General features: G+C 43.3%; 1 protein-coding gene across 3 annotated transcripts in view; it reads left to right on the top strand.

Moving 5' to 3' along the window:
* LAMP3 (lysosomal associated membrane protein 3) overlaps window positions 1–26567 on the top strand; it is a 58322-nt gene that overhangs the window by 12701 nt on the left and 19054 nt on the right. For 2 of the 3 annotated variants that reach the window (XM_033211818.1, XM_033211817.1), the window contains exons 4-5: window positions 10298–10355; window positions 15292–15462. In XM_033211818.1, coding sequence (XP_033067709.1) covers window positions 10298–10355; window positions 15292–15462 — 229 coding nt within the window. Of the gene's footprint in view, window positions 1–10297; window positions 10356–15291; window positions 15463–18569; window positions 19635–26567 lie in introns of those variants that run through there. The other variant, XM_033211816.1, reaches the window with a different exon arrangement.

The raw sequence follows: 26567 nt of genomic DNA, 5'->3' as shown, positions 1-26567 counted from the left end.
TTGGTTCAGGGCTCAGTTCCACCCAGACCACTCCCCACTGCCCAAGTGACTCATTGACTAATGGAAGACATTGGCAAACTCCAGCATTTGTGGCACACAAGGGCAGCTGCTATCAGACCTCAGGCAGACCTGCAGACAGTGATTTCTTTGACACTTTCAACCTCTCTTTTTGTTGCTTTCTTCTTCTCCTGATGCTCCAACCCTGCCTTTCCTATTCCTTCAGGCTGGTCTCTGACCAAATTCCACCTAAGTGTTGAGTCCCTGCCTTTCTGAAAATCCTTTGAGCTCCCAAATTATCTCTTCTTCCAAGGGTAGGGGCAGGAAATGGGTGTCCAGAAAGAGCCAGAAGCACCAGCAGGTCGTCCTCCCCTCCCTCCATTCACCCACCTTCAGGAAGGGGCAAAGTGGGACACTCTCAGCCCATGGCCCCGAGTGTTGCAATAGCTGCTTTGCTGGAATTTCACCAGCCACATGCCCCTTATTCGTTCCATTCCCCAGCACAAATTCCCAAAGTAGCTGGCCTCCGCCAGGAGGAGAGCTGAGAGGCTCATAGAACGTAAAAATTCCCGCTGGCCTTAGTTATCCCAGAAACTTATGCGTTTATTTTTTATTAAATTTATTTTGACTTTTAATTTATTTTTAAATGTTTGTGGGTACATAGTAGGTGTATATATTTATGGGCTACATGAGATATTTTGATATAGGCATACAGTGTGTAATAATCACATCAGGGTAAATGGATTGTTCATCACCTGAAGCATTTATCCTTTGTGTTACAAAAAATCTAAATATACTTTCAGTTATTTTAAAATGTACAACAAATTATTTTTGACTTCAGTTACTCTGTTGTGCTATCAAGTATCAGATCTTATTCATTCTGTCTCTCCCTGTCTCTCTCTCTCTCTTTCTCTCTCTCTCTCTCTCTATATATATATACACATATACATATTATTTTTTATTTTTTTGAGATGGAGTCTCGCTCTGTCGCCCAGGCTGGAGTGCAGTGGTGCGATCTTGGCTCACTGCAACCTCTGCCTCTCAGGTTCAAGCGATTCCTCTGCCTCAGCCTCCCAAGTAGTTGGGACTACAGCCGCGCACCACCATGTTTGGCTAATTTTTGTATTTTTAGTAGAGACAGGGTCTCACCATGGTGGCCAGGACGGTCTCGATCTCTTGACCTTGTGATCCACCCACCTTAGCCTCCCAAAGTGCTGGGATTACAGGTGTGAGCCACTGCGCCTGGCCCATTCTGTCTATATTTTTTTACCCATTAACCATTCCCTTTTCCCTCACCCCACTCATTACCCTTCCCAGCCTCTGGTAACCATCATTCTACTCTCAATCTCCATGAGTTCAATTGTTTCAATTTTTAGCTTCCACAAATAAGTGAGAAGGTAGAAAGTTTGTCTTTCTGTGCCTGGCTTATTTCACTTAATATAATGACCTCCAGTTCCATCCACGTTGTTGCAGATGACTGGATCTCATTCTTTTTCACAGCTGAATTGTGTATATGTACTGTGTTTTCTTATCCATTCATCTGTTGATGGCCACTTTGGTTGCTTGCAAACCTTAGCTGTTGTGAACAGTGCTAGAATGGATGTGGGAGAGCACATCTCTTCCATATACTGATTTTCTTTCTTTGGGGTATATATTTTACAGTGGGATTGCAAGATCATATGGTGGCTCTCTTTTAAGGTTTTTGAGGATCCAAACTGTTCTCCATCTTGGTTCTACTAATTTACATTCTCGCCAGCAGTATACAAGGGTTCCCCTTTCTCCACATCCTCACCAGCATTTGTTATTGCCTGTCTTTTGAATAAGAGCCATTTTAACTGGGGTGAGATGATATCTCATTGTAGTTTTGATTTGCATTTATCTTATGATCAGTGATATTGAGCACCTTTTCATAGACCTGTTTGCCATTTTATGTCTTCTTTTGAGAAATGTCTACTCAGATCTTTTGCATTGAATTTTTAAAATCAAATTATTAGATTTTTTAAATCAAATTATTAGATGTTTTACTGTTAAGTTGTTTGAGCTTCTTATATGTTCTGCTTATTAATCCCTTGTCGGATGGATAGTTTGCAAACATTTTCTCTCATTCTGTGGGTTGTCTCTTCACTTTGTTGATTGTTTCCTTTGCTGTGCAGATGCGTTTTAACTTGGTATAATCCCATTTGTCCATTTGTGCTTTGGTTGCCTGTGGTTTGGGGTATTACTCAAGGAGTCTTTGCCCAGACCAATGTCCTGAAGAGTTTCCCCAGTGTTTTCTTTTAGTAGTTTCAAAGTTTGATATCTCAGATTTAAGTCATTAATCCATTCTGATGTGATTGCTGTACACAGCAAGAGATAGAAGTCTAGTTTCATTGTTCTGCATATAGATATCCGGTTTGCCCAGCACCATTTATTAAAGAGACTGTCCTTTCCTCAATATATGTTCTTGGCACCGTTGAATTTCTGCATTTTAAAAAAGAATTTGGCTGGCACACCTGTAATCCCAGGACTGTCAGAAGCCAAGGTGGAATGATTGCATGAGCCCAGGGGTTTGAGATCAGCCTGGGCAACATAGCAAGACACTATCTCTACAAAAAATTTAAAAATTAGCTAGCCATGGTGACGTGTACCTGTGGTCCCAGCTACCACATGCAGGTTGAGGTGGGATGATTGCTTGAACCTAGGAGGTCAAGGCTGCAATGAGCTGTGATTGTGCCGTTGCACTCCAGCCTGGGTGATAGAGTGAGACTCTTTCTAAAAAACATCAATCAATAGGAACTTGTTTAAGCCAAAACAGGGACCCTGAATTCGAGAATTACAGGGGCTAGGCATATAACTTAATGAGCGAAGCAAGCTAGTTAAAAAAAAAAAAAAAAAAAAGGCCGGGCGCGGTGGCTCAAGCCTGTAATCCCAGCACTTTGGGAGGCCGAGGCGGGCGGATCACGAGGTCAGGAGATCAAGACCATCCGGGCGAACACGGTGAAACCCCGTCTCTACTAAAAAATACAAAAAACTAGCCGGGCGAGGTGGCGGGCGCCTGTAGTCCCAGCTACTCGGGAGGCTGAGGCAGGAGAATGGCGGGAACCCAGGAGGCGGAGCTTGCAGTGAGCTGAGATCCGGCCACTGCACTCCAGCCCGGGCGACAGAGCGAGACTCCGTCTCAAAAAAAAAAAAAAAAAAAAAAGTTTTCATTGAAACAAGCAGTCCTAAATTTTTATTTTACCAGTTTTGATAAAGATCAAAATAGACCTTCATCAAAAATTAAAGACAAGAAATATTTCAATTTCCATTCAATCTAATAAGAAAAAATGTTAAAGTAAGCACAAAGTAATGAGACAACTGACAAGGACTCAGAAATTAGGAGACAAAAGGGAGGGGCAGGAGAGTGTTCATCTCCCTAGGAGTTAGTTCTGCAGATGGTGCAAATGGCAGGGCTGGTGTCTAGCCCCGAGGATTATCACTATCCTTTATGGCATTTATTTGGGATGCTCCAATGTCCATTCTGAGTGGCTTACCTTCTGTACCAGTTGTTCCATTTTTTTTTTCTTTTTTTTTAGATGGAGTCTTGCTTTGTTGCCCAGGCTGGAGTGTGGTGACACAATCTTGACTAACTGCAACCTCCGCCTCTTGGGTTCAAGCAATTCTCCTGCCTCAGCCTCCCGAGTAGCTGGGACTACAGGCGTGTGCCACCATGCCCAGCTAATTTTTTATATTTTTAGTAGAGACGGGGTTTCACTATGTTAGCCAGGATGGTCTCGATCTCCTGACCTCGTGATCCACCTGCCTTGGCCTCCAAAAGTGCTGGAATTACAGGCGCAGTTGCTCAGTATTTTACATGTCCTGTCAATCAGGTGGTAAGGAGAGGGTGGTAATGCCAGATCTTCTGATTGTTCAAGATAAGGCAGAAATCTAGATCTTTCTAGAAAAGCACATGTTTTTTTAATGTTGGCAAAACATTTTTAAAATTTTGAGGGCCGGGTGTGGTGGCTCACGCCTGTAATCCCCCAGCACTTTGGAGGCCAAGGCGGGTGGATTACCCAGGGCCAGGAGTTCAAGACCAGCCTGGCCAACATGGCAAGACCCTGTCTCTACTAAAAATACAAAAATTAGCTGGGCGTGGTGGCAGGTGCCTGTAATCCCAGCTACTTGGGAGGCTGAGGCAGGAGAATCGCTTGAACCCAGGAGGCGGAGGTTGCAGTGAGCCAAGATTGTGACACTGCACTCCAGCCTGGGCAACAAGAGTGAAACTCCGTCTCAAAAAAAAAAAAACAAAACAACAACATGCTGGCCAAAAAACCTGCAACGTAAGGCCAGATTTGCCTGTGGATTCTGATGCTGTGACTTCTGCCCTAATGGGTGTATTGTATGAAGTGTATTTAGGTAAGAAAGCCTTCTAGATTTTTCCAAAAGAGAAATGGACTCAACCATGCAGTCGATCACTTTTGAAATGTTGCTGCTTTCTAAACGAGCACTTCTCAACAGCAACAGTATTAACATTTGAGGCCAGGTAAGTCTTTGTGTGGGACTACCTTGTGCCTTGAAAAATGGTTAGCAGCATTTCTGGCCTCTGTCTACAAGACGCCAGGAGCAACTGCCCACCCCAGTCTGACAACTCAAAATGTCTCCAGACATTGTCAAATGTCTCCTGGGAGGCAAAAATCATGTGTGGTTGAAAACCATGGCTCTAGAGAAAAAGAGAACCTTAGAAAATGTGAGTTTATTCATTATAATATAATAGATGTTATGGGAGCTACGTTGTAGAATGATAAATGGATGTTGATTAGGCCTGATTTATCAACTCGTTTATTAGTAAGAATTTACTGAGCACTTACTTTGTCCTGAACAATGAGCTTGGCTATGAAAGAAAAATAACAGAAATATAGGCAATAGTTCCAGCTTTCAATTTGTAGGATTTTGTTTGTTTGCTTGCTTTTGAGATGAGGTTTTGCTCTTGTCACCCAGGCTGGAGTGCAATGGCATGATTTTGGCTCACTGCAAACTCCACCTCCTGGATTCAAGTGATTCTCCTGCCTCAGCCTCTCGAGTAGCTGGGATTACAGGTGTGCACCACCACACCTGGTTAATTTTTGTATTTTTTAGTAGAGATGGGGTTTCGCCATGTTGGCCAGGCTGATCTTGAAGTCCTGACCTCAGGTGATCCACCCACCTCAGCCTCCCAAAGTGCTGGGATTACAGGTGTGAGCCACTGTGCCCAGCCCAATTTGTAGTTTTTTAAATTGAAATACTACCAATGACTACAACATAAAGAAAAATCAATCACATAACCTCGTTGTTCACTCAAGGCAAATTATCCGTATCATTCACTTCGTGACCATGAACAGGCTGCTCATGATCTCTGAGCCTCAGTTCCTCTTCTATAAGATGGAGCCAACCAGTGCTTATTTTGCGGGGCTGCCGTGAGAGTGTGCTGAGCTAAAGAATGTAAAAGTGCTCAGTGCGGTATTTGGCCCCTAGTGGGGTCAGGAGAGGTGGATTTCCTTTCTTTTTTTCCCTCAGTTTCATTTTTTGAAAAACTGAAAAACTTTCCCCGTCAGTGTCTCATTTGGTTAGGGTGACAGGCTGAAACTTGTTCAGACCCTTCAAGTTCAAGATCACGTACGTCTCTTCCCCCACCTCCCTACAACATCCTTCCTGGTGGGATAGTTGCTTTTAAAACATCCTTCAGTAACTCCGTTCTGTGCGCAGGACTATCCCTTTCTCCTCCACCCCTTTGGCCGGGCAGCTCTAGGTCTCCAGCCCTGGCTCTCAACATAGTGAAATCAACCATCAAGAGAGGAGAGGTGCCAGGGTCAGGCAGTGCACTGGCCAACTGAGGTCTTAGAATCAATGCTGCAGACCCACCTGGTGTTCTGGTGTTTCCAGAGCTTTTTTTTTTTTTTTTAAAGAAAGGGCCTCCCTCTGTCACCCAGGCTGAAGTGTGGTAGCACGATCATAGCTCACTGCAGCCTCGGCCTCCTGGACTCAAGTGATCCTCCCATGCCTCAGTCTCCTGAGTAGCTGGGACTACAGGTACATGCCACCAGCTAATTTTTTATTTTATTTTTATTTTTTGTAGAGATGGGTTTTAATTATGTTGCTCAAACTGGTCTCCAGAGCCTTTGAGGGGCATTTGGAACCCTCTTGGCCTACGAGCTGGGCTTCTGAGGACCATGACCAGTGTTCAAATGTTAACACCCTCACAGTGCACCACTTAGAACTCCCCAGGTAATCTGTACTTTCCACACCCTGTTTCCCCTGGTACTTTCCCTCTGCCTGGAAGGCCCTTCCCACCCCTCAGCTCCTTTAGCATCCATCCTTAAAATAACTCAAATATCATCACCCTGTGAAATTCCCCCTTCCCCACTTCCGTTTCAGGTAAAATGAGAGACTTCCTCTTCTTAGTTCCCTGAATCTCTAGTCATTGTTCCCCAAACTTCATCAATGCACTGGTCACACATTTCACCATCCCCAAGGCAAAGTCCTCATTCCATAGCATAAATTATGTAACACTTGGAATCTTTTTTTTTCTTGAAAAGAAATACTTGGCCGGGCGCGGTGGCTCAAGCCTGTAATCCCAGCACTTTGGGAGGCCGAGACGGGCGGATCACGAGGTCAGGAGATCGAGACCATCCTGGCTAATACTGTGAAACCCCATCTCTACTAAAAACTACAAAAAACTAGCCGGGCGACGAGGCGGGCGCCTGTAGTCCCAGCTACTTGGGAGGCTGAGGCAGGAGAACGGCGTAAACCCAGGAGGCGGGGCTTGCAGCGAGCTGAGATCCGGCCACTGCACTCCAGCTTGGGTGGCAGAGCCAGACTCCGTCTCAAAAAACAAAACAAAACAAAACAAAACCAAAAAAAGAAAAGAAATACTTAATAGGGATGTATGAACAGAAGCCATGTCTGTCTTGAATGGTGGTGAGACAAGATGGTATATCCCCACGCCATTAACCCTGAGACCCAGGGCTTAAATACCATATGGAAAGAGTGAGTCAGAAGAGATGTGCAGGACGATTGAAGTATGATCATGTCAAGTCAAACTTGGAATCTTAAGAAAACTAAATATCCCCCTGCCCTTTTGTTGACATGAATCCACCTAACAGATACTTTTCCTTTACCCTAAAGATAGACATCATGGCTAGGCATAGTAGCTCACACCTCAAGCCTCATTCCTTGTAATCCCAACACTTTGAGAGGCCAAGTAGGGAGGATCTCTTGAGGCCAGGAGTTCAAGACTAGCCTGGGCATCATAGTGAGATCCCATCTCTACAAAATTAAAAAAAAAAAAAAAAAAGCTGGCTGTGGTGGCATGTGCTTGTAGTTCCAGCTACTTGGGATGCTCAGGCAGGAGGCTCACTTGAGCCCGGCAGGTTGAGGCTGCAGTGAGCCAAGATCTTGCCACTGCACACCAGCCTGGGCAACAGAGGGAGACCCCGACTCAAAAAGAAAAAAAAAGAAAAAAGAAAAGCTAGACATCAGCTTAGTCCTAGTCAACGTTTGACTAATCTTGATTCAGTCAAAATGGAAAGAAATCTGAGTACAGGTTCCAGACTCTGTCCTGTTGTGCCCTTAAGATGAACTCGCAGTGAATGTGAGCACTCTGCTTGTGGAAGGCCTCATTTTTTGATTAGTCCTAGAAAGAGTGGATTCTTGTGGAACAGCAGTGGCCCTGCCCATCAGGAACGGGTTCCCAGGTGTTCCGCTTGTGCATCTGGAAGGGCTCAGGCTTGTTTTCATGCTTTACTGTGGCCCCATGAAATTCTTGAGTTTTGAACATGTGGCCCCACACTTTCATTTCTTACTGAGCCCCAAAAATTCATTATGTAGCCAGTCCTGCTTCCCATCAATGGTTATAGGTTTCAACTGCCTTTCAGGGAATGTGAAAGTAAATTCTCACATAATGAATTTTTGTCCTATACCCACACATCCCATGGAGGAAAATGTAGGGCAGGATCTTGCTTTGTCTCACCTACAAACTATGTGCATCTGCGGTAGATGCTTAACTCTTCTGAGCCTCTTTGTTCTCAGCTGTAAAATGGTCTGATAATATCGATTCTGTCTCAGGAGGTCATTGTAAGGATCAAGTGAGGCAATGTCAGTGAAAACATGCATGTGGCGAATGGTGAAACTCTCACAGAAATGCCACGCATTCTTTCCTTAGGTGGGCAGGTCAGGGAGACACCAAAGGGAAGATTCCAAGAGGCCTCTGAGGAGTCTGAGCTGACCTCATCACTACTCTGCTGCTCCTCAAATCAGTCTCACAGTGCAGCCCGAGCCATTTCCAAAATCAAAGCTATGCTCATGTCACTGCCCTGCTTAAAACCCTTCAGTGGGCCCTCTGTGCCCTTAGGGATGGGGCGGGGGTCTTGTAACCCTGACTGTGGACCCTGAAATGTAAGTCTCTCTTAGATTAAAAGAGGCTCCAGATTTTAAAAATGCCCTGAATAAATGGTATATAAAAGCAACACAAAGTTGGTGTCTTTTTAAAAGAGACATTTCTCCCTAAAGCAAATGGATGGTCTAAGGGCATTGTTCAACTTGCCTTCAAGACCCAAGAGACTGAGTACCTTGACGGAGGCAACCAGGTCCTCTCCCAGGACCTAGAACAATCCCTGGCATGGAGTGGGTATGAAAGAGATGTTAAAGACTAGACTTGGAGGCCGGGCGCGGTGGCTGAAGCCTGTAATCCCAGCACTTTGGGAGGCCAAGACGGGCGGATCACAAGGTCAGGAGATCGAGACCATCCTGGCTAACACGGTGAAACCCCGTCTCTACTAAAAAAAAAATACGAAGAACTAGCCGGGCGAGGTGGTGGGCGCTTGTAGTCCCAGCTACTTGGGAGGCTGAGGCAAGAGAATGGCGTAAACCTGGGAGGCGGAGCTTGCAGTGAGCTGAGATCCAGCCACTGCACTCCAGCCTGGGCGACAGAGCAAGACTCCGTCTCAAAAAAAAAAAGACTAGACTTGGAGGCAGGCAGAGCTGGAGATCATATCTTCCCCTGCCACCTCTTAGGGCTGTGACATGGAACAAGTCACCCAGCCTCATTTTTCCTCATGATTATGGTGAGGATTAAATAAGGCAAGTGCATGGAAGTGCCCACGACAGTGCTTAACACAGGGTAGGAAGCTGTTGTGTGGCTGGTGCTGGTCAATGAATTGTAGGAGCTAGAACTCAGTGTATCAGTATCAATGATCTTACTAAAGCAGTTTGTATTTATGGAACCCTTTTATTGTGTAATGAATCAACATTTTATCCACTAACAATACACAAATGAACTATAATGTGGTCAAGATTAGTATTGTTAAGTTTCTGTGATGACTATATTTGAAACCTCTAAAAGTAATTCAATTTCATGTTCTGATTTGGGTTGCTCTGCCATTTTTGCACCTCTTACTTATAGATGGTTTTCTAAGGAATGTTTAAAACTGAGAACACTGTGGATCACCTCAATTAAAAAATGGAAACTCCCTTTTCAACTTACCCTTCTACACCCCAATTCAGTTCCCTAGAAGGTTTCATGCCCTTTGTTTTTATAGGGCTGTTTTGTAGTTTGTTTTTGTTTTTCTGGAAAGATAATTCCTAAATGAAATGTGGGGGTACTGCTTTGTGTTTAAATACAACCACTTGGGGTTCTCTTCCAGAGGATACCCAGGGATCTCAGGGTAAGGCATTTCTTCCCATAATCCCTTCCAGTGGCCCCATTTAGCCATTTTGAGGACATAGACCCATTAAGCTGTGTAAAGCCATTGACACCCTATGTAGGAACATGTAGACACCATTTTGTATACATTGTTTTTCCCAGAGGGTTTATGGACCCCGGGAGGTCCTCCCATGGTATCCTTAAGGATGAGCCTTCTAAACCAGATGGATGGTCTTAAAAATAAAAGGAAAGGATGAGTGGTCTCAGGATAAGATTTCCTACCCTTAGATATTAATTGCTAGTAAAAGCTTACTGTACGCTCCTGCTCCTCCACCTTCCTGATGGACTTGCATTGTAACAGGGAGAAATTTGGCCCAACCAAAGGGACTCAAATTATACTGGTGGTATTTGAATATCGGGCCCTAGCAACTAGTATGCAGTAGGGAAATTTGGGGCCAGGGGAAAACTGTTAGTTATTATTTATTTATTTGTGGTATATTTACTTTTTTGGAATTTTTATACCCAATTATGACCCAGTACCAAGTAACTCCCCAGCCCTTATATCTAGATTTAATAGCTGGAATCCTAAACAAAGTTTATAAACCAAGATTGTAAACATATGAATAGAGATGAACCAAAGGTTAACACCCTGCTGTTTTACAGGATGAAGAATCATATTATATCAGTGAAGTGGGAGCCTGTTTGACTGTCTCGGATCCAGGTTAGTAATTACAGAATGCCCGTTCTACCAGCCATGACGCTGTTTCTGGTTAGCTCACCTTTCATCCTATTGAATCTGCTCATGTTTGATGCTGCTTTTTTTTTTTTTTTTTTTTTGGAGATAGAGTCTTGCTCTGTTTCTCAGGCTGGAGTGTAGTGGCACAATCTTGGCTCACTACAACCTCTGCCTCCTGGGTTCAAGCCATTATCTTGTCTCAGCCTCCTAAGTAGCTGGGATTACAGATGTGTGCCACCACACCCAGGTAATTTTTGTATTTTTAGTAGAGATGGGATTTCACCACATTGCCGAGACTGGTCTCGAACTCCTGACCTCAGGCAATTTGCCCACCTCGGTCCCACACAGTGCTGGGATTACAGGTGTGAGCCACTGCACCCGGCCAATGCTGCTTTTAAGGAACAGACTAAGAAAGCAGCCGGCAATGTGATTTTGGGGGACTTTACTTTGCCTCTGTGTGCTGTAATTTGCCCATCTGCTCGTAAATGAGGCTGGAATAGTATGACGTCAGAGATCATGATTGGCAATGATAAAGAGTTTAGTGGCTTTGTGACAGATCTGCTGTTGATGGTGCAGCTGATTCTATACTCTGGGAATCATACATTCACTCTACTAAAATGTAGTTAGTGCCTGCTAGGTGCTGAACCCTGTATTAGGCATTGCGGATCCATAATATTTCAGACTAATAGATCTTACCCTCATGGAGTTTACATTCTAGAAGAGGAAGAGGGCAACAACGCATTAAATGATAATACAGTAACCCCCCCCCAACTTATTCACGGTTTTACCTTTCATGGTTTGTGCAAAAACAGGTGAGTACAGTACAGTTAGAGTTTCTGAGAGAGAGAGATCACACGCACATCACTTTTGTTATAGTGTGACAATTTTTCTATGTTATCATTAGTTATTGTTTTTAATATCTTACTGTGACCAATTTATAGATTAAACTTCATCACAGGTATATATGTACATGCAGAAAAAACATAGTATATCTAGAGTTCAGTACTATCCACAGCTTCAGGCATACACTGGTACACTGGGGGTCTTGGGATGTATCCCCCAAGGATAAGGGGGATTCCTGTCCTCTGTTAAGTAGTGATAATTTCTTTTCTTTTTTTTTTTTTTGAGACAGTCTCTGTTGCCCAGGCTGGAGTGCAGTGGCTTTGTCTTGGCTCACTGCAATCTCTGCCTCCCAGGTTCAAGCGATTCTCCTGCTTCAGGCTCCTCAGTAGCTGGGATTACAGGCACCTGTCACCACACCTGGCTAATTTTTATATTTTTAGTAGAGACGGGGTTTCTCCACGTTGGCCAGGCTGGTTTCGAGCACCTGACCTCAGGTGATCCATGCAGCTCGGCCTCCCAAAGTGCTGGGATTACAGGCGTGAGCCACTGCACCCGGCGCAGTAATGATAAATTCTATGAACAAACACAAGCAGGAGGAGTGGAGAGGAATTGAAAGCTATTTTAGGTGGGTCTATCCCTTATACCTTAGGGAAGCCCTCAGGGGAGAAAGGCCCTTTGAAGAGGTGAAGTTTGAGCAGAGAGATTCACCTCTTTGGGGATATCTGGGCCTAGGGAAGCTCTTTCCAGATGGCCAGAAGAACAGATGCACAGGCCCTAAGGGGTGAGCTGGCTAGTGTGTTCAAGGACCTGCAGGGTGCCAGTGTGCCCGGAGAGAGAACAAGCAGCAGATGAGGTCAAGGGACAGACAGCCAGGCCAGAGCATGTAGGGCCAGTGGGCAAGGCAAGGGTCAGGACTTTGGACTTTATTCTAAAGTGTGAAAGGATACCACCAGGAGGTCTAGGGGAGAGAGGAAAATGATACCTCAGATTTACATTTATAAAAGTTCACTTTGGTTGCTGTATGGATAATGACGCTAGTGGGGTAACTTCAGAGAACTCCTACAGTGTTCACTTCCAGAGAGCAAAGCTCCCGCTCACACAAGATGTCTCTCAGAGGCCTCAAATGTTTCCCTGCAAAGTTAAATAACCTTTATTTGTTTGTATCCCCCTGTGCCAGGTTCCGTACTAAGAGTTTTCATGTCTGTTTTCTCCTTTTCAAAGCTCTATCCTTTGACTAGCTTAAACATTATTTTACCAGTTAAGGAATTTATGCCAAAGACACTCGCCAAGAAATGAAAATGTGGAGTAATATCTACCTAAAATATCAGCTACATTGTATTGATGTGTTCAGCGAGATTTAAATGTAAGTAAGGTAGCATAGTTGACAACTCATTTTCATATATGTTAATTCACTTAGACCTGTCTCATTTAGGATAGAGAATAAATATTGTGAGTGCTAACATCAGTTAGCTAATGTTACCACTAGGTATGGACCAGATTTTAGCCAGCAATAGAGTAGCAATCTCTTAAGAGGCAAGGGAAGGCTGGGTGCAGGGGTTCACACCTGTAATACTAGCACTTTGGGAGGCGGAGGTGGGCAGATCACCTGAGGTCAGGGTTCAAGACCAGCCTGGCCAACATGGTGAGATCCCGTCTCTACTAGAAATACAAAAAAAATTAGCCAGGCGTGATGGCGAACGCCTGTAATCCCAGCTACTCGGGAGTTTGAGGCAGGAGAATTGCTTGAACCTAGGAGGCAGAGGTTGTAGTGAGCCAAGATTGCACCACTGCACTCCAGCCTGGGCAACAGAGTGAGACTCTGTCTCAAAAAAAAAAAAAAAAAAAGCAGGGGAAGGGAAATACTGATCAAAAATTAATTTAGAGCTGAGGGAGTGCGAAAATCAATTCTAAGTCCTGATCCTAATGGCTGAGCAGGAGCTTAAGGAGTCACAGTAATGATGATTTTCATGTTAGTAGGTGTATTAAGAATAGCAATCAGTTGTAATCACAGTAGTGACAGTTGTAATGTTAGTGGAGATGGTAGTAGCAGACTATCCCAGGATATAACACATGATACGGTCGTGTACACAGAGAATTCAGTATGTTGTCTAGGGTATTTGTCTAGGGCATTAATGCCACCTTATTAATTCATCCTGGGACTATTCCTTACTGTAACTACTAAGCGGACCACACAGTTGAGTCCTCTGACCAGTGAAATTTCTACCATTCAAGAAGCTATAGGCCGGGCGCGGTGGCTCAAGCCTGTAATCCCAGTACTTTGGGAGGCCGAGATGGGCGGATCACGGGGTCAGGAGATCGAGACCATCCTGGCTAACACGGTGAAACCCCGTCTCTACTAAAAATACAAAAACTAGCTGGGCGAGGTGGCGGGCGCCTGTAGTCCCAGCTACTCGGGAGGCTGAGGCAGGAGAATGGCGTAAACCCGGGAGGCGGAGCTTGCAGTGAGCTGAGATCCGGCCACTGCACTCCAGTCCGGGCGACAGAGCGAGACTCCGCCTCAAAAAAAAAGAAGCTATAGTGTAGTCAGAAGGGTGCTTAGTAAGCATGGAATTAGAGAAAATGGAGTTCATTGTATGATTAATTATTTTTCTTTTATTATTATTTATTTATTTATTTTTGAGACAGAGTCTCGCTCCATTGTCCAGGCTGGAGTGCAGTGGCGCGATCTCACCTTACTGCAACCTCCACCTTTCGGGTTCAAACGATTCTCCTGCCTCAGCCTCCCTGAGTAGCTGGGATTACATGCACCCACTTCCACGCCTGGCTAATTTTTGTATTTTTAGTAGAGACAGTGTTTCACCATGTTGGCCAGGCTGGTTTCAAACTCCAGACCTCAAATGATCTGCCCAGCTCAGCCTCCCAAAATGCTGGGATTACAGGCATGAACCACCATGCCCAGCCTATTTATTTATTTATTTATTTATTTATTTTAGAGACAGTCTTGCTCTGTGTCCCAGGCTGGAGTGCAGTGGCAGGATCATAGGTCACTGCAATCTTGAACTCCTGGGCTTAAATGATCCTCCCACCTCAGCCTCCCAAGTACTTGGGAACACAGGCACGTACCACCATGCCTGGCCTCAATGATTAAAATGTTTAACTTCATCTGCCTTGAAGTCTCCACTTCCTTGAGCAGGGTATACCTGTCATAAGACAGGGCCAGTCCTTGAGCAGGTTTCTCTACCCAGACGGCACTCAGATGGGAAGAGATGGGCCTCTCCCTTCTCTCTGTTTCTGTGGATGGATGCAACAACTCCTCCTAATGAGTTCTTTTTCTTTTTTTTTTTTTTGAGATGGAGTTTCACTCTTGTTGCCCAGGCTGGAGTGCGATGGTGCAATCTTGGCTCACCACAACCTCCACCTCCCGGGTTCAAGCGATTCTCCTGCCTCAGCCTCCCAAGTGGCTGGGATTACAGGCATGTGCCACCACGCCTGGCTAATTTTGTAGTCTTAGTAGAGACGGGGTTTCTCCATGTTGGTCAGGCTGGTCTTGAACTCCCGACCTTAGGTGATCCCCCCACCTTGGCCTCCCAGAGTGCTGGGATTACAGGCAAGAGCCACTGTGCCCGACCCTTAATGAGTTCTTGACCCTGCTCGTCTAATACGTTCAGCCTGGCGATAGGCAAGTGCTCCATTTGCTGACTGCGTGTCCCTTCACTGATTCATTAAGGGTTCTGTGACTTTCTAAGTCTCAGAAAGCAACCTTCTCTTACCTCTAAAATTTTGGAGGCACCTCTCTGTAGTCCCCAAGTACTGACTAGTTCCCACCCACTCTGTCCCCAGTGATTTAAAATAACCAAAGAATACATTCTCAAAAGTTCTCATTTCAGTGTTTGCGCATTCCAGTTTGTGTGAGGTGTCTCCCTTATACCCCAAACAGAGCAGCTGAAAAAGCCTCCATACCGCACCAGGGTGTTTTTTCATGGGGAGAAGGTGGCAGAACCCCCAGAGAGCCACTCGGAAGGAAGTCCATTTAGCTGCACATGGGCAGCCCGACCACAGCTGGAGCTCAGTGGATGCCTGTCAGGACTCTTAAGAAATCTATATGTCACCTTTTCAGAGACAATTTACCAAGGAATGAAGCATGCAGTGGTGATGTTCCAGACTGCGGTCGGGCATTCCTTCAAGTGCGTGAGTGAACAGAGCCTCCAGCTGTCAGCCCACCTGCAGCTGAAAACAACCAATGTCCAACTCCAAGCCTTTGATTTTGAAGATGACCACTTTGGAAATGGTAAGTTAAAGATGGATCAGGTCGCAGACATACACTTTAGAGTCCCCAGGGTAGATCCAAATGGTTTTCTGTCTGCAGATGTCCAAGGAGCCAGCATGTCATGAGCTTCCTGGGACAGTAGGATTCCACAGAGCTCACAGGGCCAGGTTCCTCTGGCCACCTCAGAATCAGGCACCTGCACCCACCCAGTCACGGCTGTCCCACAGCAGATTACATTCTCTTAGACTCTCACACATTCTCATTCATTGAAACACTCATGCGCTCAATCAAAACAGAAAATACCACCTGCGACTTCCCTTTATGTCCTGGTGGGTGTAAATTCAGATATGTTTGGAGGACACTTTAAAGATCCTCAGTATCAGTAATATCTAAAATCGAGATTTCAGAATAGTTTCTTTCCCACCTGCAGAGGGAAAAGAGCAAAATGGAGCAATTCAAGATAGAAGGAAACTCTGTTGGACCCCCTCTTCTCAATTACAAGCTGTTGGAACCCCTCATCTCAATTACAAGCTGTCGCACCCAACAGTGTTTCCTTAGAGTTGGTTTTAGTTTCCCTCTAAATTCTGCTTTGAGTTCTGACCATCACAGGCAGAGCTTGCCTGATGACTGCCCTGGAGGAAAACACATCCCTGGACCAGGGCCAGGAGCAGACCAGGGTGACTTTCCAGAAAAGCCCTCTTCTCCCTTCCAGGAACACATTGTTACAAGGATTTCTACATATGACCAGGAGAGTCATATACCAGAAAAAGCCCTCTTCTCCCTTCCAGGAAAACAGTGTTACAAGGATTTCTACGTATGACCAGGAGGGTCATGTACTTCAATTTCCAAAACATCCCTCCCATAATAACTAAAAAATGTGATAAGACCTTCCCAGTTATCAAAAATAGATTTAGCTAGAAGTTTAGCCATCTTTTAAATGTCTACAATATGAATCTGATTTTGCTTTGGGTTCCATCATGAAATGGCAGATGCGTGTAGCAGAAAACTTCTCCGCATGTACTCAGTGGGAGGCATTTGGCAGAGGAAGGACTGGGCATTGCTTGCCTTGGGTTCCCTGGTTTCTGTAGACTTTGTCGGAGTCCCACGGTCATATGAAAATTTGCCAGTAGGGGTTGCCCCCATTTGTCATCCACTCTCAAAACTTCTAGTAGGCCGGGCGCGGTGGCTCAAGCCTGTAATCCCAGCACTTTGGGAGGCCGAGACAGGCGGATCACGAGGTCAGGAGATCGAGACCATCCTGGCTAACACGGTAAAACCCCGTCTCTACTAAAAAAAATACAAAAAACTAGCCGGGCGTGGTGGCGGGCGCCTGTAGTCCCAGCTACTTGGGAGGCTGAGGCAGGAGAATGCGTGAACCCGGGAGGCGGAGCTTGCAGTGAGCTGAGATCCGGCCACTGCACTCCAGCCTGGGCCACAGAGCGAGACTCTGTCTCAAAAAAAAAAAAAAAAAAAACTTCTAGTGTTGGAAAACTATTTCTTTCTTTTACAATCATTATGAAGGTTTGAAAAACTTCTCTAATCGTGTGATCTTAAAAAAAGGTACATACTTGCTCTTCTTCCCCTTCAGAAGCTCTGTGAAGCAGGAAGTGATCAGGTCTGGGAAACCTCTTAGTGGCAGAGGTGGGAAATAAAACCTTTCAGCAGGACGTGCCTGGCCTCCTATTAGCAGCATTCACAGGGATGCATAGAAAAGCTCTCTTGTCTTTACATTTTTTTTTCTTAAAACCATCATTAATTGGATAGTTTTCCAAACAACAGACTTCAGAGTTCTCCTTAACTCCTCTCCCTCCAGCAGCCTCTCATACAAATAGTCACAAAGCCCTAACAATTCCACTTCCAAAATGTTCCCCTTGTTCTCCCACTGTCACCCTGTCAACTCAACGCCATCTTCCTAGTGTTTGCACTTCAAATTTCACTAAAGATGCTCAAATGCCAAGAGGCATGTCATTCTGTAAATAGGTTTTTCTAGCAGAGAGTAAGAGAAGGGGGAAAAGAGGAGCAGGTTACCATACTATATGGTGTTTAAAAAATACATGTGCAGAGGGTTATGGGAGCCCAGAGGAAGCTGTGATTGACAGCATTGCTGATGGGAGGGTGGACTAAAGAAGTCTTGACTGATGGGCGATTTTTAAACAGGGGCTTGAAGAACTGGAGAGGAATCCAGCAAGTGTCAAAGCTGAGACTTGTAAAAGATAATGGTCATCCCAAACAGTAGATTCCTGACTCCTAAAATCCCGTCCTCCCTAAAAGCCTGGAGCCTGCAAACATTGTTTTTTGTTTATTGAGTTTTAGGGTTTTTGCTGTCCTTTCCTTTTGCTGTGTATGATGCTGTTTTGGCAGCCCCAAGCTATCTGAGCAGCCCCTTTAAGAAACACAGAGTTAGGGCCAGGCGTGGTGGCTGACTCCTGTAATCCCAGCACTTTGGGAGGCCAAGGCAGGCAGAGCACTTGAGGCCAGGACTTTGAGACCAGCCTGGCCAACATAGCAGAACCCCATCTCTACTAAACGTACAAAAAATTAGCCCAGCATGGTGGCACATGCCTGTAATCCCAGCTACTCGGGAGGCTGAGGGATGAGAATCACTTGAAACCAGGAGGCAGAGGTTGCAGTGAGCCGAGATTATGTCACTGCATTCTGGCCTGGGTGACACAGTGGGACTCTGTCTCAAACTATTACTAGAGTGGGACAATATAGCTCCGGGAATTACTCTAAGTTGAGAGTCAAGACATAACTCTGATCACAACCCTCTAGGCCAAACTAGCATATTTTCTCAAAGCTGGATCTGCCTGGAAGCAGCATCAGAATCCCACCGGCCCCAGCTCAGACCACTGAATTATAATTTCTTGGGCATGTGTTTGGAGATCTGCAATTTAATAAGCTCCCTAATTAATTACCAGTGCTACACATGTCAGATCCACTGTGGATCTGAGAGGATCTGAGAAGGAAAGATCCATTTCCCTCTCATTTTCACCCACTGTGGTCTGAGCCCCGGCAGCTCCATCTCTCCCTCAGTCTCCTTCTCGCCAAAGCTGAGGCAGATGTGGCAGTGCCACTTCCTAGCATTTGTGGCCAGTCTGTAACACTTGTTACTCTGACTTCAATTACAGCGGATGAATGCTTCAGTGACAGAAACAGGAGAGAAATCCCTGTGGCCATGGGCCTGAGTATCACAGGACTGCTTGTCATTTTGCTAACCGCATGTCTGGTGGCCAGAAAGAGGCCCAGTAGAGGATATGAACGCATGTAAAGCCCCACTTTCTTCAAAACGTGCAAGGTTAAGGTCTTGGGAATTCCGGCCTCATATTCAGCCTGAAGTGAAAGGATTGACCTGTCTCGTTGCCTGTTGCACCCTCCTGAGCTGATTAGGAAACCTAACTTCCCACCAAAGGGCTACCCCAGCGCTAGGAAACGGCACCTTCCCCACTTCCGCCTGTTGCCTTGGGGAGGCCATGCCAGGTGTGCTTGACACCCTCTGCCACACCTGAATATACCAGTGCTGGCTTCCGGAATTAGGGGCAATAGGCAGAGACATGAGCAGGGTGCTTGTGAGAAGGGAGGAAGCAAAAACCTGGAGGGGGAATCGTGGCGAAGACATTTGCAGATTGACTGATTTTTCTTAGACATTTTCAAGAGTCCTGATTTTCAGTTTTCAAAAACATTACTTTAAAAAAAAACAATGCATTTCAAAGTTGGTTACGAAATGATTTTAAACTCCTGGATTTTACCAAAATTTGGTTTACTTAAATTATAGATGATCTTAGTATACTATTATTTTTTTAAAAAGCGTATCCTACTCTATTGTAATGTATTATCCGTTTAAAAAATTAGGAAACTGCCTATTTCACTTTTTAAATTTAAAGCACATATCAAAGATCATGGCAAAAAAGGAGGAGCTCAATAAATATTAGCTCTTCCGTTCCTTCAGCTTCATGTGTTGTCTGCCTTCTTAGCTACTTTTTTCCTGGTTTGTCGGCTTTTCTTTGATGCTGTTTTATTGATGCTGTTTTATTCTTGTAAATGTGTCCATTTGGACCATTGCAGGAGAGGAGGGAGGCAGAGCAGGGAAACAATCCAGAATGGCAAGCAGGAAGAGGTAGACCTGCCTGCAGGATCACTCACTTCCCTCTTATGCAAACATTCACCAAAAGCAGTACATTCCTGATGGTAGACGGTTGATATCTGAAGGAAAAATGCTATTAAAATATGGCTTAGGATGTTATTCATGGTTTCCTATTACATTGATTGGGGTTCAGAGAAAAGGGAGAGGAATGTTCTTAATTGATTCATAGAAAGGGGAGAGGAATGTTCTTCATTGATTCTACTGACTGGAAGTTTTCTTGTTTTTCCAAATTCCAGAGGTGCCATTCATTATTTTTAACATGAGTTTATGAAATTTGACAACTCTGAAACTACTGCTTATTTGGGAAATGTACTGACTCCCCAGGAGGCATTTTTGCTCTCCTTGTTTTCTTAGAAGTGGGGCTGTGGGCGAGGGAACACCGCAGCTTCAAAAGAGCGCTAAGAGCCCCTGAAGACATCCAGAGTGTCAGGAAATGTCTGTTTCCCTCTTAAAACAAGAGATGTTGATGACAATCTGATATGAGGACCCAGGAGTTCCCCCAAGTGACTCGGGCTTAACAGCAAGAGCTTGGCTTTGGAGAGCTGCGATCTCCTTCCACCTCCTCCTTTAAACTGTCTCCTGCTCCAGGCTCCCCTGTGTCCAGTGTTAAGGGCACTTGAAAGTTCTGTAGGGCAGAGGACAAGGTGTTTATTCACCGGCCACTCACCCTTCTGCAGAATGATTAATGTAAGATTTACCTTCTAGCATGTGGAAATCCCTCCCCTCGCAGATGAAACAGAAGCAGAATTTAAAATCAAGTGTAGAGGGATATGACCATTCACTTAAATTTAATTTTCCTTCCTACCTTCTTCAGTGAGTTCTTTTGGGTGATGGCCACTGCTTGGACTCCTGCTATCTATTCCCCCCACCCCAGTACCAATTATTCGTAGAATTAATTTGAATTGGCATTGTGGTAACACAAAAAGCAAAGGTTTCATTGGAATGGCCAGTAAATAAATGCTTGGATGTGTAATTTACTCACAGTCCTGCCCACTTTCCAGGTGGAGAGGAGAGGGGGCAGCGGAGATGGGCTCTTCATCTGCCTCCTCTACTAACCACACACACATCCACCCTAAGAAGCCTGTGATGAGAGGGGAAAAAAATTCTGTGAACTCCTCCATTACTAAATCTGGAGGAAAAAAAAAAAGAGTGGGTTGCTTTATCTTCTTCCTTTTCTAACCTAGGATAGTGAAAATGGCTCCCAGGAAGACTGGGAAGAGTAAAGGTAGGGACTGATGGCGGTGAACTGGGGAAGCAGCCCCAGGACCGAGGATCGCTGCAGGCTGCAGCTCGTTTCCATGCCACAAAAAAGAGAATAGAATCCAAATATCTAGCCCAAAGGGAAACATCAACTGAAATCAGATGCCATGGAAAGAAAGATCGTAATTCACCTAAATGGCATCATAGGAAATGGAGTATTTGGACTGACATGCTTAAGCATAAGCAAAATGAAAACCAGCTGCATGGTCACTGTGCCAAAATAACTGCAGCAAAATCAGAATAGTATGAAATTAAATTAAGAAAAGGAGTGAGGATGTATTCGTTTGCTAAGACTATCTTAGGAACATACTACAGTCTGGATGCCTTAAATAACAGAAATGTGTATTCCCACAGTTCTGGAGGCTAGAAATTCAAGGTCAAGGTGTCCACAGCATTGGTTTTTCTGAAACTTCTCTCCTTGGCTGTAGATGGCCTGTGTCTTCACGTGGTCTTCCTTCTGTACCTGTCTGTATCCATGTGTCCTCTTTGTGTAAGGATACCATTTATATTGGATAGAGGCCCACCCTATTGACCTCATTTTCACTTATTGACTTCTTGAGAGACCCTGTGTCCTAATACATGTTCTGTGCTCCTGGAAGTTAGGACTTCACCATGTAAATTTGGGGGAAGGGAAGGGAGACAATTTAGTCCATAACAGAAAGTTAGAAATGAAAATAGTAAAATACAAAGAAAACATAATTCAAGGAACAGAAAGAAATTCCTAACAATTGCTTGATGCTGAGAATCACTTAATGTGAATTCTAGATAATCAGAGTTTAAAGATAAGATGTTAAAATGAAAGAGTAAGAAAACAAGAGGAATGTCAAAGCAATGCACTACATAATGTATAGAAACAGTAAGAGGCAGAATAAATAGGGAGGAAATTATATTATTTTCATAGAGAGAATGACTGAGATCATTACAGTAATACAGATAAACCTTATGATTAAAGCATTACAGGGAAGCTACTAGATATACAAGCTACTCAGCCCATCCAACATAAGTATAATTGGTGCCTCTGACATAGAGACCTCAAAAATAGAATGACAATATATTTGAAGATTTAAGGAAATTTCCTTGAGATAAATTATTGAAGTTGGGATTAAAAGAGCATGTCCCAAAAAAGAATTGATACCAAAAGTTTAACACTGGGACATATCAGAAACAAGCTATAAAACTTCAAACATAAAGAAGTCTTTAGGCCTTTATGGAAAATAAAATAAAATCACCTGTAAACAGGGAAAGTTAAAGTTGACCTCCAATTTCTTCACAACAACATTTAAAGCCAGCAAATAACTTCTACAATGATCTAAGAAAAAAAAGTATGACCCAAAAATATCAAGTATAAAGACAATAGGCAGATATTCTTTTGTTTGTTTGTTTGTTTGTTTTGAGACAGTCTTGTTCTGTCGCCAGGCAGATATTCTTAACTATGAAATAATTCAAAGGATACAGCACAAGTAAGCCCTTCTAAAAAATATTGCTTGACAATGAAATTCACTGAGAGAGGAAATGAGTCACAATATAAACAAGGAAATAAGCAGCCTTTAGGAATAGAAAAGTCACAGTAGGCCTGGCGTAGTGGCTCATACCTGTAATCCCAACTCTTTGGGAGACTGAGGCAGGAGGATTGCTTGAGCCAAGGAGTTTAAGACCAGCCTGGGCAACATAGCAAAACCCCATCTCTACAAAAAATACAAAAATTAGCCGGGCATGGTGGTTCATGACTGTACTCCCAAACTACTTGGAAGGCTGAGATGGGAGGATGACTCGAGCCTGGGAGGTCCAGGCTGCAGTGAGCTGCGATCGCCACTGCACTCCAGCCTGGGTGACAGAGTGAGACCCTGTCTCTAAATCAACAAATAAAATAAATGGAAAAAAAAGACTGACGCTGGTGAATAGTGGATCCATTTATATATAAAACATACTAAACAATTATGGGTCTGGGAATACAAACACACCTTCCCATATATGAAATGATATTTGTACATGGTTATTCATTACAACATTATTTGTAATAGCAAAAAATGAAAACAAGCCAAGGGTCCATCAGTAGGGGCCAGATTTTAAAACTGATTCATCCCACAATGGAATCCTTAAACAGCTACGAGAAGAATGAGGATGCTATGTATGTTTAAGGAAAGAGTTCCAAAATATATTATATCAAAAAAGTATAGTGCATAATAGTATATTCATTATTGTCCTATCTGCACAAAGAAACATCAGAAATATAAACAAGAACTAAGGAAAATAATTATCTAATGGAGACAGGAAGAACTAAGAAGAAGGGGCAAGGGTGGAAGTGAAACCTCTCAATGTACAGCATCTTGTATTATTTTGACTTTTTAAATCATATGAATGTGTTAAATAGCCAGAACACTTTTTTTTTTTTTTTTTTTTTTTTTTTTGAGACGGAGTCTCACTCTGTCGCCCAGGCTGGAGTGCAGTGGTGCAATCTCGGCTCACTGCAAACTCCGCCTCCCGGGTTCACGCCATTTTCCTGCCTCAGCCTCCCGAGTAGCTGGGACTACAGGTGCCTGCCACCACGCCTGGTTATTTATTTATTTATTTATTTCGTATTTTTAGTAGAGACGGGGTTTCACCATGTTAGCCAGAATGGTCTCGATTTCCTGACCTCATGATCCGCCCACCTCGGCCTCCCAAAGTGCTGGGATTACAAGCGTGAGCCCGCACGCAGCCAGTCAGAAAACATTTTTAAAGATTACAGGAATGATAGTTATCAAATAGAATTGAAGTGTCATAAACCTATACAATGGATCAAGGTCAAAGATTGTTTCCTTAAGTTGAAACAGCAACCAAAACATTCTTCACACAGGGGCTTGGTGGGTGGCTGCTGGCAACATATTTTATTGTGGGCTTCTTGATGATAAAATTTAAGCTAAAAACTTCAAAAATTAATAGTTTTAAAAACATTTTTTACTTAGCAGGCAATTGAAATGCATGGTACAAAAATAAGTGATAAGGTTATTGTAAAATGAAATGGACAGAATAAATATTTGATTTAATTTTCCGTCTATGAGAATTTCACAATAAAATCAGTTTACTTTGTAAAAAAAAAACAAAATGAAACAAAAAAACCTAGACAATGTTAAAAACAGTAACATAACTATTCAAAATTTGGAGTTGTCTGGGCACAGTGTCTCACGCCTGAAATTTTGGGAGGCTGAGGTTGAAGGATCACTTGAGGCCAGGAGTTCAAGACCAGCCTGGGCAACGTAGTAAGACCCCATCTCTCCAAAAAATTTAGAAAGTAGCTGAGTGGGGTGGCATTTGCCTGTACTACTAGTTACTTGAGAAGCTGAGGTAGGAGGATGGCTGACCTCAGGAGTTTGAGGTTTCAGTGAGCTATGATTATACCACTACACCCCAGCCTGGGCAACAGAGCAAGACCATGTCTCAAAAAAAAAAAATTTTTTTTGGAGTTGAAGAGAGGGGAGATGCAAGGGAATCTGTTAGTGCTAGTCGTTCAAAACAGTATCAATAGATAATGTTTAAACTGGAAACAAGGTTTAGCAAACACAAGTCCAATTCACTTCATAACCTCTTAATGTCTTTTATAATTGTTTCATGCATACTTCAGAATCTCTTTCTACAACTTTAAAGGGGGCCCTTATGAACCAATATTTCCCATGACAAACATTGGTGTGTGATAATTCCTTCAGTTTAAATTTTTTCTTCTATTAAATGCAAGTAAAATTGAAATTAACAAATGTAATAAAATAGTACTTGTATGATCCTATCTTAAAGTATTTCTATTTATTTTTCTAACCTATCTATCCTTGTAGTTCTAAAGAAAGATGCCTGAAATAATGTTTCTCCATGTTAGCAATGACATTTCTGGGTGGATGGCCCTGGGATAATCGGTTTTACTTTTTTGTTTGTGATTTTCTCTACTATTTTAGTTATTTATAATGAGCGTAGACTATTTAAAATAGAGTGATTTTGCTTTAAGCGTGCACGTGAGTTTGCACATGTACACACACACACACACACACACATTCACAGAGGAACCACATGCTCAAAAAGGTTTATAGTGATTGATTCAAATAGAAGAAATGTGGTGACTGGATCAGTCACTACTTTTCTTTGTGTACTCTTTTGCATTTTAGAAATGTTTAAACAATGTTAAATAATTTAATCATTTAACAAAACTGTATAGACAGTAAAAGTTGCCCTCCACTTCCCTCCCAGTCCTCCTCCCAGTTTTTGGTGTATCTTTGCACACCGGACCCACAGCACACGGGTTTGGGTTCACACGATGCTTCACGGATCTTAGGGAACTTCTGTTACAGAACACTGAGACCTACCACGTTCTTTTTCATGGCCATATTATTTTCTATTGTCCGAATACTATTTTAGTTTTTACGTATATTTAAATTGTCTCTCATAAAATGAGCAGTGCTGTAATATATCTTTGCATAGTTGTGCGAATATATCTTTGGGATAATTTCCTAGAGATGGAATTATTGGGTCAACAGTTGCGTGCTTTACCTTTTGTTTTAACTTTTTGTATTTTTTCCTACTCATTTTAATTCCTTAAAACTTGTCAAAAGTTCTTTTTTTATTTAAGAAATACAGGCCAGGTATGGTGGCTGACGCCTGTAATCCCAGCACTTTGGGAAGTCAAAGACTGCATGAGCCCAGGAGTTTGAAACCAGCCTGGGCCACATAGCAAGACCCCATCTCTAAAAAATAAAAAATTAACCCAGCATGGTGGCACACACCCCTAGTCCCAGCTACTCAGGAGGACAGGGTGGGAGGATGGCTTGAAGTCAGGAGTTCCAGGCTGCAAAAAAAAGAGAAGCATATATAAGTAACAAAGTTTCACATACTCCAAAAGGTCTTATCATGGAAAGCAACATATCTCTGTCCCCCTGCCTCCCTGCCCCAAGATACAAAATACATTTAACTAATTTTAACAATTTCTTCTGATTGCTGTCTCCATAACTCTAAAAAGTAAAAAGTTTATCATGATAGTTCCTAATTCATCCATTTTAGACTTCCTGCTATGGCATATAAAGATTTGTGGTTACACAACTATTTTTGGTTAAATCAGTAAGGGTTAAGGCATGCATTATTATAGTTTTATAAATACTGCCTGCTGTCAAGCCAAATAGTGTACTACAAGCACAGTTTCTTTCCTGTCCAAATTTTCTTTTTCCTGGAATCTCTGATTGCCACTCTGTCTTCTCTGATCTCTTCTGATCCTTTTTTTCTCAGATCTCAGGTACACTGAATTGCGTTGATGGCGATCCTTGGTTCAGGACATAATTTCAGTGTTGGTTCATACAACGACCCCACACATGTATCTTTTTAGCTATCTATGACTAAGACATGGTTCTTCATTTATTTGCCGTTTTCTCCCAGTCTCTTCATTATTCTATCAACTTTCCCCTTTTCCCGAGACCCCTCCAATCTTTCCTCAGTTGAGATTTATTAGTCTCTGACTCAATCAATTACATTTAGATGAATTGAGTAAGCGCTTTCTAATGGTATAAAGAAAAAACAGTTTTGATAAGTTTGTAAACTCTCACTTTTAAGCTCTCATAAATAATTTGGTCTGTTTTCTAATATTAGCTAAAAGTAATACAATAAAACCTTAGGACTGACAAAATTGTTCTATAAAGTGGATAAAAATCACGTTTCTCAAGAGATCATCTGTAATCTGGTCACTGGTCACCAAATGGTATTTGTTTTCTTTTTG

Source organism: Trachypithecus francoisi, unplaced genomic scaffold (assembly GCF_009764315.1).
Source record: "Trachypithecus francoisi isolate TF-2019V2 unplaced genomic scaffold, Tfra_2.0 Lachesis_group0, whole genome shotgun sequence".
Classification (NCBI taxonomy): Eukaryota; Metazoa; Chordata; class Mammalia; order Primates; family Cercopithecidae; genus Trachypithecus; species Trachypithecus francoisi.
The sequence above is the reverse complement of the archived record's forward strand: the minus strand, read 5'-3'. Positions and strand labels throughout refer to the sequence as shown.